Here is a 17,255-nt window from a genome sequence, read left to right on the forward strand (position 1 = left end):
TCCTTCCTCAAGTAAGGTGACCAAAACTGCACACAATACTCAAGGTGCGGTCTCACCAAGGCCCTGTACAACTGTAGCAAGACATCCTTGTTCCTGTAGTCGAGCCCTCTTGCTACGAAGGCCAACATACCATTTGCCTTCTTAACCGCCTGCTGCACCTGCATGCTTACCTTCAGCGACTGGTGCACAATAACACCCAGGTCTCTTTGCAGTTCCCCTTCTCCCAATTTATTGCCATTCAAATAATAATCTGCCTTCCTGTTTTTGCCACCAAAGTGGATAACCTCACATTTATCCACATTATAGTGCATTTGCCGTGTTTCTACCCAATCACCCAACCTGTCCAAATCGTACTGGAGTTTCACAACATCCTCCTCGCAGCTTACCCTCCCACCCAGCTTTGTGTCGTCTGCAAATTTGGAGATATTACATCCAATTCCCTCGTCCAGATCATTAATATATATTGTGAACAGCTGGGGTCCTAGGACCGATCCTTGCGGTACCCCACTAGTCACTGCCTGCCGCTCGGAAAATGACCCGTTTATTCCAACTCTTTGCTTTCTGTCCGCCAACCAGTTCTCTATCCGAGTCAATACCTTGCCCCCAATCCCATGTGCCTTAATTTTACACGCTAATCTCTTATGTGGGACCTTATCGAAAGCCTTCTGAAAGTCCAAATACACCACATCCACTGGTTCTCCTTTATCTATTTTACCAGTTACATCCTCAAAAAATTCCAGTAGATTAGTCAAGCACGATTTACCTTTTGTAAATCCATGTTGACTTTGTCCGATCCTGTCACTGCTTTCCACGTGCTCTGCTATTACATCTTTTGTAATAGACTCTAGCATTTTCCCCACTACTGATGTCAGGCTTACTAGTCTATAATTCCCCGCTTTTTCTCTACCACCTTTTTTGAATAGTGGGGTAACATTAGCTACCCTTCAATCCATGGGTACCGTTCCAGAGTCTATCGAGTTCTGGAAGATGACCAGCAATGCATCTACTATCTCTAGGGCCACCTCCTTAAGTACCCTGGGATGTAGACCATCAGCCCCTGGGGATTTATTGGCCTTCAGTCCCATCAATTTTCCTAACACCATTTCCCCACAAATACTGATTTCTTTCAGTTCCTCCCTTTCATCAGACCCTATGTTCCCTGGCATCTCTGGGAGGTTATTTGTGTCCTCCTTTGTGAAGACAGAACCAAAGTATGTATTTAGTTGGTCTGCCATTTCCTTGTTTCCCATTATAAATTCGCCTGATTCTGACTGTAAGGGACCTACGCTTGACTTCACCAATCTTTTTCTCTTCACATATCTATAAAAGCTTTTACAGTCAGTTTTTATGTTACCAGCTAGCTTACTCTCATATTCTATTTTCCCTTTCTTAATTAATCCCTTTGTCCTCCTTTGTTGACTCCTAAACTGCTCCCAATCCTCAGGATTATTGCTTTTTCTAGCCAATTTATATGTCCTATCCTTGGATCTTATGCTATCCATAATTTCCCTTGTTAGCCACGGTTGAGTCACCTTTTTTGTCTTATTTTTATGCCAAACTGGGATGAACAAATTCTGTAGCTCATCCATTCGGCCTTTGAATGTTTGCCATTGCCTATCCACCGTCAACCCTTTGAGTGACATTCCCCAATCAACCCTACCCAACTCGCTCCTCAGACCATCGTAGTTTCCTTTATTTAAATTGAGGACCCTTGTCTCTGAGTCAACTACTTCATTCTCCATCTTAATGAAGAATTTGATCATATTATGATTGCTCCGGCCCAAAGGGCCTCGTACAACAAGATTGCTAATGAATCCTTTCTCATTACATAATACCCAGTGTGCTGTCTCTCCCTCTAACCCAACCTTACTGTATGTACATAACCTACTTATATATGCATGACTTACCTGTTAGGGCCGTCGCCCCTTTAACTCGCCTTTTAGGGCCATTGCCCCTTTAAGACGCGCCCGAGCGTGATGACGTCACGTCACGTACTACGGGACGTGCGTCAGGCGGCTGCCGCCCCGACCCGGCTCGCCAGAAGGCCGCCGGCACAGCCCGGCCCAGCATCTTCGGCCGCATCGAGCAGCCGCCGGGAGCACCGCTATCTTCCGCTCCCGCGGCAAGCCCAGCCTGGCCCCCAGCTCCTGCTCCCGACTTAGGCCCCAACGGCCAGCGACGCAACTACCGGCAAACGCGACGACGTCACGACCCTGAGCGTGATGAGGTCATCACGCTCCCCACGGCACTGCAAGTTCATTCCTCGTGGAGCTGCTGCCGGAACAAGACCTGCGCCACGGTGCTCCTCGGTTGTATTGTCCCCATGCTTCAGTCTTGGAAATTGTTTGTCTGTGAGTATTTAGAATGCTATAGACGATTAGCGTACACTGTATGTTGTAGAAAATGTTTAGTTGTAACTTTTTCTGTCTAGCTGGTTAACTAGCAGCCGTATTGGATACACTATGTACAGGGCTAATTTAAAGAGAATGCCTTCCAGCTTGCTAAATGTAATTCGTTGCCAGATGTACTGTGTTGCCCAGACGTACCTAAATTTGTGTATACATATCAATTATGCGTCTGTACACTAATGTGTCCTTCCATTTCTGTGTTGTATTTCAGTTTTACAATTAGAATCGTTCAGTAAAGCGTTACAAGAAAAGTCAAGCCTTGTGATTTTATTGGAAGATATCGAGTTGTTCGCTATCTGTCTAGCTCTGCATAGAATCGCATTGCGAGGGCAGAACACCCAGTCTAAGATGGCCTGATCTCTGGTTGGTTCCTCGACATAGTGGTCCAGGAAACCATCCCGTAAACACTCCAGGAATTGCTCCTCCACAGTATTGTTACTAATTTGGTTAGCCCAATCTATATGTAGATTAAAGTCACTCATGATGACTGCTGTGCCCTTATTGCACGCTTCTTTAATTTCCCTTTTAATGTCATCCCCAACCTCTGCCTTACTGTTTGGAGGTCTATATACCACTCCTACTAATGTTTTTTTCCCCTTAGTATTTCTCAATTCTACCCATACAGATTCCACATCATCAGAGCTAATATCCTTCATTACAATTGTATTAATCCCTTCTTTAACCAGTAATGCTACCCCACCTCCCTTTCCTTTTTTCCTATCTTTCCTGAATATCAAATACCCCTGGATGTTGAGTTCCCAGTCTTGGCCATCCTTGAGCCACGTTTCCGTAATCCCAACCAAATCATATTTGTTTACCTCTATTTGCGCAGCCAATGCATCCACCTTATTACAAATGCTCCTCGCATTAAGACACAAAGCCTTCAGGCTTGTTTTTTTAACGCTCTTAGACCTATTAGAATTATTATTTGCTGTGGCCACGTTTGATTTAAACCTTTGATTTCTCTGACTGCCACTTTTGTTCTTCTCCTTCCTATCCTTTGCTTTTATCCCTGTTTTCCTTTCCTCTGTCTCCCTGCTCAGGTTCCCAACCCCCTGCCATTTTAGTTTAAACCCCCCCGAACACTGCTAGCAAACCTCCCCGCAAGGATATTTGTCCCGCTCTGGTTCAGGTGCAACCCATCCGACTTGTACAAGTCCCACCTTCCCCAGAAGCAGGCCCAGTGATCCAGGAAACTTAAGCCCTCCCTCCTGCACCAACTTTTTAGCCACGCATTCATCTGCTCGATCCTTCTATTCCTATACTCACTAGCATGGGGCACTGGGAGTAATCCAGAGATTACAACCTTTGAGGTCCTGCTCTTTAATCTGCTACCTAGCTCCCTAAATTCTTGCTGCAGGATGTCATCCCTCTTCCTACCTACGTCATTGGTCCCAATGTGAACCACGACCTCTGCCTGTTCACCCTCCCCCTTCAGAATGCCCTGCAGCCGTTCAGTGACATCCTTGACCCTGGCACCAGGGAGGCAACAAACCATCCTGGAGTCACGTCTACAGCCACAGAAACGCCTATCTGTTCCCCTTACGATAGAATCCCCTACCACTATTGCTCTCCCACTCTTTTTCCTCCCTTCCTGAGCAGCAGAAGCACCCCTGGTGCCAGGAAGTTGGCTGCTGCTGCCTTCCCCTGGTGAGTCATCCCCCTCAACAGTATCCAAATTGGTATACCTGTTTGAAAGGGGGATGGCCACAGGGGTCTCCTGCACTACCTGCCTGCTTCTACTGCTCCGCCTGGTGGTCACCCATTTCCCTTCTGCCTGTGCAGCCCTACCCTGCGGCGTGAACCACTCATCAAACGTGTAATCCACGACCCTCTCAGCATCATGAATGCTCCACAACCCATCCATCCGCAACTCCAGCACCTCAATATGGCCCAGTAGTAGCTGCAGCTGGATGCATTTCTGGCACACATGGTCATCAGGGACACTGGCAGCGTCCCTGAATTCCCACATAGAGCAAGAGGAGCATAACACGGGGCTGGGCTCTCCTGGCATGACTTACCCCTTTAATTAATTTAAATTAATTCAATACCACCAGTTAAAGATATACTCTAGGGCGCTTATTTACCAACTGTCACCACTACACCACAGAGACCCATAAAGTATAAACCGCAGAATTTAAGCTTGTAATGAAAAGGAGAAAGAAATACTCACCAACCAATCACTTACCTGCTTCCTGGTGACGTCACACTTGGATTACTTTTTGCTTCCCTCTCCCGGAACCTGGATTGGTAAGCCGCCTCTGGTGCTCTTTATGTACCGCCTCTGGTGCTCCCTCGCAGGTCCGCCGACTCTCCGCTCTCTCCCGCCCACACTGAGCCTCGCCCATGGGAAGTCTTGCCCACAAAGAATCTCGCCCAAGGGGAGCCCCGCCCACACTGAGAGTCACCCACAAGAAGCCCCACCCACACTGAGCCTCAGCTACACTGAACCCCGCCCACACTGAGCCCCGCTCACGGGGAGCCTAGCCAACATAGAGTCTTCCCCACATGGAGCCACGCCCACGTGGAGCCTCACCCACGGGGAGCCTCGCCGATGGGGAGTCTCACCCACACTGAGCCTCACCTACAGGGAGTCTCACCCACACTGAGCCTCACCCACAGGGAGTCTTGCCCACGGGGAGTCTCACCCATGGGGAGTCTCGCCCTCACGGAGCCTCACCCACGGGGAGCCTTACCCACTGGGAGCGCACATTGAAAATTCGCGCTCACAGTTCTCCGACCAATATATGAAATGGGCTGGTAAATGGAGGAGATTCGCGCCTGAATTTCGAACCTGTGCTCTTGGTGAGCAAAATTCCACACTGAGAGCATAAAGTTGGAAAATGAGCTCATCCATTTGTTCAGACTGGATGTTCCCATTCACACACACTGATAACTCCAACAGGTCCAGGGGGAGCGAAAGGTCCCCGGAGTCATCTCACACAGACATTCCACCCTGCAGGCTTCACTAACACAGCATGTCCAGAACAAGGGGCACACTCTTAAAGTTAGAGCTCAGCCATTCAGGAGTGCAATCAGGAAGCACTTCACAGAAAGGGTAGTTGAAATGTGAAACTCTCTCCCCCCAAATGTTAGTGGATGCTGGTCATCAATTGAAGCTTTCAAGACTGAGATTGATAGATTTTCGTTAGGTTAGGTATCACGGGATGTGGAGCAAAGGTGGGTAAATGGAGTTGAGGTACAGGTCAGCCATGATCTAATTAAGTGGCACAACAGGCTCGAGGGGCTGAATGGTCAACTCCTGTTCCTATGTTGCTATGAAGCACTGATTGTCTTTTTGAGGGAATCAGTGAACACTGGGAAATATTGACACATTCGCAGCAGGTAAATGCTTAAGGGTGGCAGAGCTGGGTAAGTATAAGCATACTGGCCTGACCACAAGAATGGGAAATTAATGGAATCAATAATAAGAATGAAGGTAGGAGAATCTTTGGGAAAATAATCCAACAAATGACAGCAATGTGACTTCAGAAGGGTAGATTAACCTCAAATTTGAGATGGCAGCACAGAGCACGATGGATAATGGGCACTGATGGCAGCACAGAGCACGATGGATAATGGGCACTGATGGCAGCACAGAGCACGGTGGATAATGGGCACTGATGGCAGCACAGAGCACGGTGGATAATGGGCACTGATGGCAGCACAGAGCATGATGGATAATGGGCACTGATGGCAGCACAGAGCACGATGGATAATGGGCACTGATGGCAGCACAGAGCATGATGGATAATGGGCACTGATGGCAGCACAGAGCACGGTGGATAATGGGCACTGATGGCAGCACAGAGCACGGTGGATAATGGGCACTGATGGCAGCACAGAGCACGGTGGATAATGGGCACTGATGGCAGCACACAGCACGGTGGATAATGGGCACTGATGGCAGCACAGAGCACGATGGATAATGGGCACTGATGGCAGCACAGAGCACGATGGATAATGGGCACTGATGGCAGCACAGAGCACGATGGATAATGGGCACTGCTGGCAGCACAGAGCACGATGGATAATGGGCACTGATGGCAGCACAGAGCACGATGGATAATGGGCACTGATGGCAGGGCGAAGCACGATGGATAATGGGCACTGATGGCAGGGCGAAGCACGATGGATAATGGGCACTGATGGCAGGGCGAAGCACGATGGATAATGGGCACTGATGGCAGGGCGAAGTACGATGGATAATGGGTACTGATGGCAGGGCGAAGTACGATGGATAAAAGGGAATTATGGCAGGGCGAAGTATGATGGATAAAAGGGAATTATGGCAGGGCGACGTACGATGGATAATGGGTACTGATGGCAGGGCGAAGTACAATGGATAAAAGGGAATTATGGCAGGGCGAAGTACGATGGAATATGGGCACTGATGGCAGGGCGAAGTACGATGGAATATGGGCACTGATGGCAGGATTTACAGAAGGGAAGAAATGGCAGGCCCTGGCAAAACAAATGTGTGCTGTGATTCTTTACATGGTGGATCTGCATTTTGACCCGTGGCAGTCTGATTCCCCTCTGTAACTCACCTGGGTATTGATCCGGATTGCTCCAATGGAAGGGATTTCAAAATAATATCCTGGGAAAGAGAAATATATGGTGGTAACTAAACTGTGAGAGGAAGAATGAAACAAGCACAGAAGAATCTCAGAGACATTGCTGTTCTAATAAAATAGTCTCACTTTTATCAATCGCGATGATGCATAACACTATGGAACTTGCCAATTTAATAGCAAGTTGTAACAGTCTGGATGTGCATTCAATCCCTGGCCGTCTGAATGATAACTCGGCTATCCCTCTTGGCTGCGACAGTCTAGAGAAGTATCTACAGGGATTATGACTATAACTTGAAAAGAGATTTCAGAGATCACCTTTCACTGGAACATTTGCTCAAAAATAAAATGTTTCTGTGACAGAGCTAACACACGGTGCCTGTGACAGTGCTAATCCACTGTGTCTGTGACAGTGCTAACACACCGTGACTGTGACAGTGCTAATACACCGTGGCCTAGAAATTCGGTATGGCCCCGCCAGCTCAGTTGCGCCCAAAAGTTTGCGCAGCGCCCGGAGCCCGTTGCGCCCGCCAGAAATTCACTTTTAGCGCCCCAAGTCGGAACCGGGCGCTGTTCCAGGGTGTGCCCGCCTCCGCTTGGGGCGCTGAAAGTGAATTTCAGCGCTCCAGCTGCCGCTGCGCCACCCGATGCGGTGCGGCAGGCTGGGGTACTGCAGGCCTCCTCCTTCTCTTAAGGAGGAGCTGCCTGCAGCCGTCAGATTGCCGCTGGATTCTGCCGGCAAATGAGCCCGGCACCACGGAGAAGTGCCGGGCTCGCGGGAATCAGCCACCAATGCCGCGGAGGGGTGGTGTAGGAGGCCGGGGAGGGAGGTGCGGGCAGGCGGCTGCCGAAAAAGCGGCCGGCCGCACCTCCACCTTTATGCGCCCCACTAACGCTGCATGAAGGCCGTGTTTCACGAACGTTGTTTGCGGCCGCTGCGGAAGAGGCAGCCGCAACTGAATATGGGCGTCGGGCCGGCATCGGGGCGGAACCGGGGCGCTGCGCACACCGATGACGTCATCGGTGCCGGCGCAGCGCTACCGGCTACCGCCGCCATTAACGCTGCACTCAATTTCCGCGCTACCAACCCCGCCGGCGCAGAAGACCTCTTTAGGCGCTAAGTGGGCGCAAGGCCCACTGAATTTCTAGGCCCGTGTCTGTGACAGTGCTAACACACTGTGTTTGTGCCAGTGCGAACACACCGTATCCGTAAAAGTGCTAATACACCATGACAGTGACAGTGCTAAAACACCGTGGCTGTGACAGTGCGAATACACCATGACTGTGACAGTGCTAATACATGGTGAATGTGACAGTGCTAACACACCGTGTCAGTGACAGTGCTAATACACTGTGTCAGTGACAGTGCTAATACACCGCGACTGTGAAAGTGCTAATACACCAAGTCGGTGAAAGTGCTAACACACCGTGTCTGTGACAGTGCTAATACACCATGCCTGTGACAGTGCTAAAACACCGTGTCTGTGACAGTGATAATACACGATGTCTGTGACAGTGCTAATACACCGTATCTGTGACAGTGCTAATACACCATGTCTGTGACAGGCTAATACACAGTATCTGTGACAGTGCTAACACACCGTGTCTGTGGCAGTGCTAACAGACCGTGTCTGTGACAGTGCTAATAAACCAAGTTTGTGACAGTGCTAATACACCGTGTCAGTGACAGTGCTAATAGACCGTGTCTGTGACAGTGCTCATACACCGTGTCTGTGACAGTGCTAATACACCGTGACAGTGACAGTGCTAATATACCGTGTCTGTGACTGTGCTAATACACCGTGTCTGTGACAGTGCTAATACACCGTGGCCTAGAAATTCAGTTGCGTTTGCGCCCACTTATTGGCTATAAAGTGGTTTGCGCCTGAAGTTTTTTATCGCCCGAAATTCAGATGGACCCTAACATCGGCGTTAGCCGGTAGCGCCGCGCCGGCACCGATGACGTCATCGGTGTGCGCAGCGCCCCGGTTGCAATGCTATTCCGGCCCGATGGCCAAATTCAGTTGCGGCCACCTCGCCCGTGGCAGCCGCAAACAGCGTTTGTGAAACGGGGTCTTGCAGCTCCGAAAGGCCGGCGCATAAAGGTGGAGCGGCGGCCGGCAGCTTTCCCGGCGGCCGCCTGCCTGCACCTCCCTCCCCGGACTCCTGCACCACCCCCCCGCGGCATTGATGTCTGAGTCCCGCGAGACAGGCACTTCTCCGTGGTGCCGGGCTCATTTGCTGGGGGAATCCACCGGCGATCTGACGGCTGCAGGCAGCTCCTCCTTAAGAGAAGGAGGAGGCCTGCAGTACCCCAGCCTGCCGCACCGCATCGGGTGCCGCAGCGGCAGCTGGACGCCTGAAAGTGACATTCATCGCCCCTAGCGAGGCGGCCAAACCCTGCAATAGCGCCCGCCGCCGTCTTGGCCCATCGCAACTGAATTTTAGGCGGGCGCTACGGGAATCCTGGCGAGCGCAAAATTTCGGGCGCAAAAGACCTGGCGGGGCCATACCGAATTTCTAGGCCCATGTCTGTGACGGTGCTAATACACCATGTCAGTGACAGTGCTAATACACCATGTCAGTGACAGTGCTAATACACCGTGACAGTGACAGTGCTAATACACCGTGTCTGTGACTGTGCTAATACACCGTGTCTGTGACGGTGCTAATACACCATGTCAGTGACAGTGCTAATACACCGTGTCTGTGACAGTGCTAATGCACCGTTTCTGTGAATGTTCTAATACACTGTGTCAGTGACAGTGCTAATACACCATGTCTATGACAGTGCTAATACAGAGAAATTCGGTTGATAGCGCCACCGATTAACGCCTAAAGAGGCTGAGAAGTGGGGCGCTAGCCAATTTCCGGGCGGGCGCAAGGCGCCTAGTGCCTCGCCCCATATTGAGCATGCATTTAGCGCCGGCACTAAATCTTAGCGCCCGCTCATGGGTGCAGGCTGATTATGACGTCATTTGAGTGTGCAACGCCTTTTGGGTGCCCCGGACCGGAAATTCAGTGGTGCCCCCCTCCGTAGCGCCTGGCGCTAATAGTGACAGCTTACCTGGGCCTTACCAAGTCGCTCTCGGGCTGGAGGAGCTTTATTTAAAGGGGACTGCTGTGGTTTAAAAGCGGCAGCCATTTTTGGATCACAACTTCCTCGAGAGCTACAAAGAGTTGCTGAGCTGCACACTGAGAGCCATTTGACCACTGAGCCAGCGCAGGCAGGCGATCTTCAGCCTTCTGACCATCACCTTGCTGTTGGTGAGCCTTGACAACGGGGAACCTTCCTGTGGGCACTTATTATGGTGGCTGCATTGGAGGGGAACGTCCTGCTGCTGAATCATCTGGAAAGGGCAGTGAGACGCAGGGAGAGGGGGGCGGGCATGGCCAGACGGAGGAGGGCCAACAGACGTTGCCACAGCAGACCTTACGCTGGCAGGGTTATCCGACAGCAGTTTTCCTACATGAACATGCCAGAGAAGCAGTGTGTCAGAAGGCTGCGATTTAGAAAGGAGGTGGTGACTGAGCTGTGCCAGCTGCTTCAGCCAGATCTGCAGCCTCAGATAAGGTGCAGGACATCTCTGTTGGCGGCTGAGAAGATGGCTGCTGGCCTGAACTTCTACGCGAGCGGCTCTTCTCAGTCTGCGCGTCAGAAGCTGATCAGAAGTAGCTTCTAGGCCCCTCTCACAGAATGCTTGCTGCCATTCCAAGAACAGGAATGGAACCGGTCTGATGCACCCAAGCCTGTGAAGGGCAAGATGCATGAAAATAGCAGGCATGGCCATTGTAAATGAAGAAAGTGTTTCATTACACGAAATGTGGTTCCTTCAAACATGAGAAAGCTATGGCAACAGAAAGCAAAACTAATACACTGACACATAACTGCCTCTCACACCCGGGAGACTGTCCAAAACATAAATCACGTTCCGACCATCTTCCTTGGCCTTGGTTCCACTGCGCCAACCAAAGCATCCAATGCCCCATCAGTGAGGCGTCCTGCCCTCTGCTTCACCCTTTCCATGTCTTGCTAGGCTGGTGTGCCACAGGTAGGCTCCCACCGCTTTGAAGGCCTGCAAGGCAGTGAGTGTGTCTAGTGATGCCAATTGACTTGCCCCTTTAAGAGCTGGCCGGCGCCACTGTGTCTCAGGGAAAGTGATTACTGACAGCACCCTCGCTGCGACCTGCCGCCGCAAAATTGGGTTGCGCCGCCGGGTTAGCGCCTTAAGAGTAGCGTGCAGCGCCTGATTTAGCGCCGCAATCACCTTTAGGGGCGCTGCAACCCAATATCGCGTTAGGTGGCGCTAAATTGCGCCTGGCGCTAAACTTTGCGCATCGCCAGGACTAGCGCCCCAAACGCGGCTATACCGAATTTCTAGGTCAGTGTCTGTGACAGTGCAAATACACCGTGACTGTGACAGTGCTAATACACCGTGTCAGTGACAGTGCTAATACACCGTGTCTGTGACAGTGCTAATACACCGTGACTGTGACAGTGCTAATACACCGAGTCTGTAACAGTGCTAGTACACTCTGTCTGTGACAGTGCTAATACACCGTGACTGTGACAGTACTAATACACCGTGTCTGTGACAGTGCTAATACACCGTGTCTGTGACAGTGCTAATAAACCATGTCAGTAACAGTGCTAATACACCGTGTCTGTGACAGTGCTAATACACCATGTCAGTAACAGTGCTAATACACCGTGTCTGTGACAGTGCTAATACACCGTGTCTGTGACAGTGCTAATACACCATGTCAGTAACAGTGCTAATACACCGTGTCTGTGACAGTGCTAATACACCGTGTCTGTGACAGTGCTAATACACCATGTCTGTGACAGTGCTAATACACCATGTCAGTAACAGTGCTAATACACCGTGTCTGTGACAGTGCTAATACACCGTGTCTGTGACAGTGCTAATACACCATGTCAGTAACAGTGCTAATACACCGTGTCTGTGACAGTGCTAATACACCGTGTCTGTGACAGTGCTAATACACCGTGTCTGTGACAGTGCTAATACACCATGTCTGTGACAGTGCTAATACACCACGTCAGTAACAGTGCTAATACACCGTGTCTGTGAGAGTGTTAATACACCATGTCTGTGAGAGTGTTAATACACCATGCCTGTGACAGTGCTAATACACTGTGACTGTGACAGTGCTAATAAACCATGTCAGTAACAGTGCTAATACACCGTGTCTGTGACAGTGCTAATACACTGTGACTGTGAGAGTGTTAATACACCGTGTCTGTGAGAGTGTTAATACACCATGCCTGTGACAGTGCTAATACACTGTGACTGTGACAGTGCCAATACACCGTGTCTGTGACAGTGCTAATACACCGTGTCTGTGAATGTTCTAATACACCGTGTCTGTGACAGTGCTAATACACCATGTCTGTGACAGTGCTAATACACCATGTCAGTAACAGTGCTAATACACCGTGTCTGTGACAGTGCTAATACACCATGTCAGTAACAGTGCTAATACACCGTGTCTGTGACAGTGCTAATACACCATGTCAGTAACAGTGCTAATACACCGTGTCTGTGACAGTGCTAATACACCGTGTCTGTGGCAGTGCTAATACACCGTGTCTGTGAGTGTTAATACACCATGCCTGTGACAGTGCTAATACACTGTGACTGTGACAGTGCTAATACACCATGTCAGTAACAGTGCTAATACACCGTGTCTGTGACAGTGCTAATACACCACGTCAGTAACAGTGCTAATACACCGTGTCTGTGACAGTGCTAATACACTGTGACTGTGAGAGTGTTAATACACCGTGTCTGTGAGTGTTAATACACCATGCCTGTGACAGTGCTAATACACTGTGACTGTGACAGTGCTAATAAACCATGTCAGTAACAGTGCTAATACACCGTGTCTGTGACAGTGCTAATACACTGTGACTGTGAGAGTGTTAATACACCGTGTCTGTGAGAGTGTTAATACACCATGCCTGTGACAGTGCTAATACACTGTGACTGTGACAGTGCCAATACACCGTGTCTGTGACAGTGCTAATACACCGTGTCTGTGAATGTTCTAATACACCGTGTCTGTGACAGTGCTAATACACCATGTCTGTGACAGTGCTAATACACCGTGTCTGTGACAGTGCTAATACACTATGTCTGTGACAGTGCTAATACACCGTGTCTGTGACAGTGCTAATACACCGTGTCTGTGACAGTGCTAATACACTATGGGCCAGAAATTCCAGGCCAGAAGCGTGAGTACGGTCGGCTTACTCACGCTTCTGGCCGTTGGAAATGCCGGCGTTCAGCATGAACAGCGCATGCGGGGAACGCCGGCATTTCCAGACCTCGAGCGCGTGCGACTGCACAGGCAGCGCTTGCGCAGTGAACTTCGTGGAAATCCGTGAGGGTAAGTCCTTAGAAGTTACACGTGAAAAAATCAAGTGTAAAGTTGTTCATTGGCTGCGGAGGAAGATATATTTTATCGTGGAGCTTTTGAAATGCAATATTTTTGTTTGGGAAAGGGGGGGAAGTTATTTTAAGAAATTTTAAGTAAGTTTTAAAGTTTAAATTTTTTTTTTAAAAGGGTTTTCAGAACGGTAGGTAGAAGGAGCAATTGTGGCTGTGTGAATGGAATGTGAGAATGAGTTATGTATGTATGTCCACATATATTCCTTTACGTATATGTATGTATGTTTTATATTCCTTTACTAATGTGTATGAATGTATGTTTTTAATTATGATTTTCCAATAAGTTACTTTCTCTGAAAGTCATAATTAAATAATACATTCATACACATAAATAAAGGAATATATACATAACACGCAAAGGAATATATACAGACATACATACTTTCAGAAGCTCCACGATAAGAAATATCTTCCTCCGCAGCCTGTGGAGCAACTGTACCCATGCTTTTTTCATGTGTAAGTTGTAATGACTGGACCTCACTGAAAGCATTAATGAAAGCGGCGAATTATACTGCGCACGCGCTGCCTGTGCAGTCGCACGCGTTCTGCCTCTGAACCCCTTCGTTCAGAGGACAGGAAATGCCGGTTTTCCCCACATGCACTGTGAATGCTGAAAACCGGCATTTCATCCGGCCAGCTGCGTAAGTACCCCGACCATACTAGCGCATTTGGGAGGGAATTGCTGGGCCAACATTTTACATGTCAATAAAATAAAAAATTTAACAATTGCACAACTTGCCCCCTCGCATCTGCGACTGAGGGCCCAAGGAGGTGCATTGCGCAAGAGGTCATCATCGTACGTATCCTCACACTGTTCCCTTTGGGGAACTGTATGAAGTGGTGGAAGGATTTATGGCCGTGATTAACGCTCATTCCGTGACCGTAACCATCTTTGAACCAGCCATTAGGGTGGTTAGTCCTATGGCGGGCGGGTTTTACGGGCTCCCACAACCCATCTGAGGTGGGGGGGGGCACCAACACCCACGGACGCAAGCATCCCGCTGGATGTCCACCCAGAATTTAAAGTTGGAGCTCCGACTCCACTTGCCGGGACTGTCTGGAGTGGGGTTCAAAACCCTACTCCTTCTGGCCCAGCGGCGGGGATGCTTACTGCTACGCAAAAGGCCCACTCCGCACAAAAGGTGACACCCATACGTTTCCTGCGCCTTTTCCCTCCCCGTGACTGGAGCCCTATGCTGCCATTTCACATTGTTAATTGGATTGGGCCTTTGTCATAGCGGTAGGATCCCCGCCGCTGGGCCAGATCAGGGTAGGGTTTCGAACCCCGTTCCAGACAGTCCCGGCAAGTGGAGTCGGAGCTCCGGCTCTAAATTCTGGGTTGACATCCAGTGGGATATTTGCGTCCGTGGGTGTGGGTGGCCCCCCCTCCTTGTATAGCTTGTGGGAGCCCGTAAAACCCTCCCGCCATAGGACTAACCGCCCTAATGGCTGGTTCAAAGATGGTTACGGTCACGGAATGAGCGTTAATCATGGCCATAAATCCTTCCACCACTTCATACAGTTCCCCAAAGGGAACAGTGTGAAGACACGTATGACGACGACATTGCTAAATAAATAAATGGAATTAAAAAAATTCTTTTAGGGCTTTTAAAAGTCTTTAAATTGCTTTAATTCTCTTTAAAATTACTTCAGAGTACTCAAAATAATGTAAACATTTTAAAAAGTTTATAAAAGTTACCAAAATCTTCAAAAAACTTCCAAAAACCTATTTAAACTGCTGCTTTGCATGTAAAAATCCTTAGCAGCTTGACAGAAACATTGGGGGCGTGTCCAGTGAAACTGAGACCTCAAGGGGCGTGTCTCACTTACACTGCACGCTCCTGGCTTCGCGCTGGCTGCACTCCTGGGCGGCGTGACGTCATACGCTGCCCGGGAATGTGCTTTCTATTTCTGCAAGTTCAGGCGTCCCAGAAGCTGATCGGCACGAGCGCGGGGTAAGTGCAAATACGGGGCTTGCACGCGCTGCAAGCCCCGTTCTGGAATTTCTGGGCCAATGTCTGTGACAGTACTAATACACCGTGTCTGTGACAGTGCTAATACACTATGTCTGTGACAGTGCTAATACACCGTGTCTGTGACAGTGCCAATACACTGTGTCTGTGACAGTGCTAATACACCGTGACTGTGACAGTGCTAATACACTATGTCTGTGACAGTACTAATACACCGTGTCTGTGACAGTGCTAATACACTATGTCTGTGACAGTGCTAATACACCGTGTCTGTGACAGTGCTATTACACCGTCTCTGTGGCAGTGCTAATACACCATGTCTGTGAGAGTGCTAACACAGTGTCTGTGACACTGCTAATACACCGTGTCTGTGAGAGTGCTAGCACACTGTGTCTGTGATACTGCTAATACACCGTGTCTGTGACAGTGCTATTACACAGTCTCCGTGGCAGTGCTAATACACCATGTCTGTGAGAGTGCTAACACACTGTGTCTGTGACAGTGCTAATACACCGTGTCTGTGACACTGCCAATACACCGTGTCTGTGACAGTGCTATTACACAGTCTCCGTGGCAGTGCTAATACACCATGTCTGTGAGAGTGCTAATACACCGTGTCTGTGAGAGTGCTAACACACCGTGTCTGTGACACTGCCAATACACCGTGTCTGTGACAGTGCTATTACACAGTCTCCGTGGCAGTGCTAATACACCATGTCTGTGAGAGTGCTAATACACCGTGTCTGTGAGAGTGCAAGCACACCGTGTCTGTGACACTACTAATACACCGTGTCTGTGAGAGTGCTAGCACACCATGTCTGTGACACTACTAATACACCATGTCTGTGAGAGTGCTAGCCCACTGTGTCTGTGACAGTGCTAATTCACTGTGTCTTTGAGAGTGCCAATACACCGTGTCTGTGACAGTGCTAATAAACCTTGTCAGTCACAGTGCTAATACACCATGTCTGTGACAGTGCTAACACACCATTACTATGACAGTGCTAACACACCGTGTCTGTGACAGTGCTAATACACCGTGACAGTGTTAATACACTGTTTCAGTGACAGTGCTAATACACCGTGTCTGTGACAGTGCTAATACACTGTGTCTGTGAGAGTGCTAACACGCTGTGTCTGTGACACTACTAATACACCGTGTCTGTGAGAGTGCTAACACACTGTGTCTGTGACACTACTAATACACCGTGTCTGTGAAAGTACTAATACACCGTGTCTGTGACAGTGCTAATACACCGTGTCTGTGAAAGTGCTAAAACACTTTTTCTGTGACAGTGCTAATACACCGTGTCTGTGACAGTGCCAATACATCGTGTCTTTGACAGTGCTAATACACCGTGTCTGTGACTGTGCTAATACACCGTGTCTGTGACGTTGCTAATACACTGTTTCAGTGACAGTGCTAATACACCGTGTCAGTGACAGTGCTAATATATCGTGTCTCTGAATTTTCTAATAAACTGTGTCTGTGACAGTGCCAATACACCGTGACAGTGACAGTGCTAATAAACTGTGCCTGTAACTGTGCAAATATACTGTGCCTGTATCTGTGCTAACACACCATGGCTGTATCTGTGTTAATACACTGTTCCCGTAACTGTGCTAATACACTGTGATGTGCCTCAATAATTCCGAGACTCGATGTTAGCGAAACAAAACAAGGCTTTTATGAACTTAGAAAGTAACACGTAAGAGAGAGAGGTATCTTCTTTCTGGAGACTGAGGCCAGACTGAGCTAGCTTACAAAAGGGGCCAGGTATGGGCGGAGCCCTACACACACAGCACATTCCAATAAACAATACA

General features: G+C 49.2%; 1 protein-coding gene across 1 annotated transcript in view; it reads right to left on the reverse strand.

Annotated features, from left to right (window-relative positions):
• The window catches only part of LOC147110843 (voltage-dependent calcium channel subunit alpha-2/delta-2-like), a 2,842,873-nt gene that overhangs the window by 1,027,151 nt on the left and 1,798,467 nt on the right, over window positions 1-17,255 (reverse strand). Inside the window, exon 14 of the mRNA XM_085999971.1 lies at window positions 6,959-7,008. Within this exon, the coding sequence (XP_085856097.1) occupies window positions 6,959-7,008 (50 nt within the window). The remainder of the gene's footprint in view (window positions 1-6,958; window positions 7,009-17,255) is intronic.

Source organism: Somniosus microcephalus, chromosome 11 (genome assembly GCF_052327205.1).
Source record: "Somniosus microcephalus isolate GS21.2 chromosome 11, FLI_Smic_1.0, whole genome shotgun sequence".
NCBI classification, from domain to species: Eukaryota; Metazoa; Chordata; class Chondrichthyes; order Squaliformes; family Somniosidae; genus Somniosus; species Somniosus microcephalus.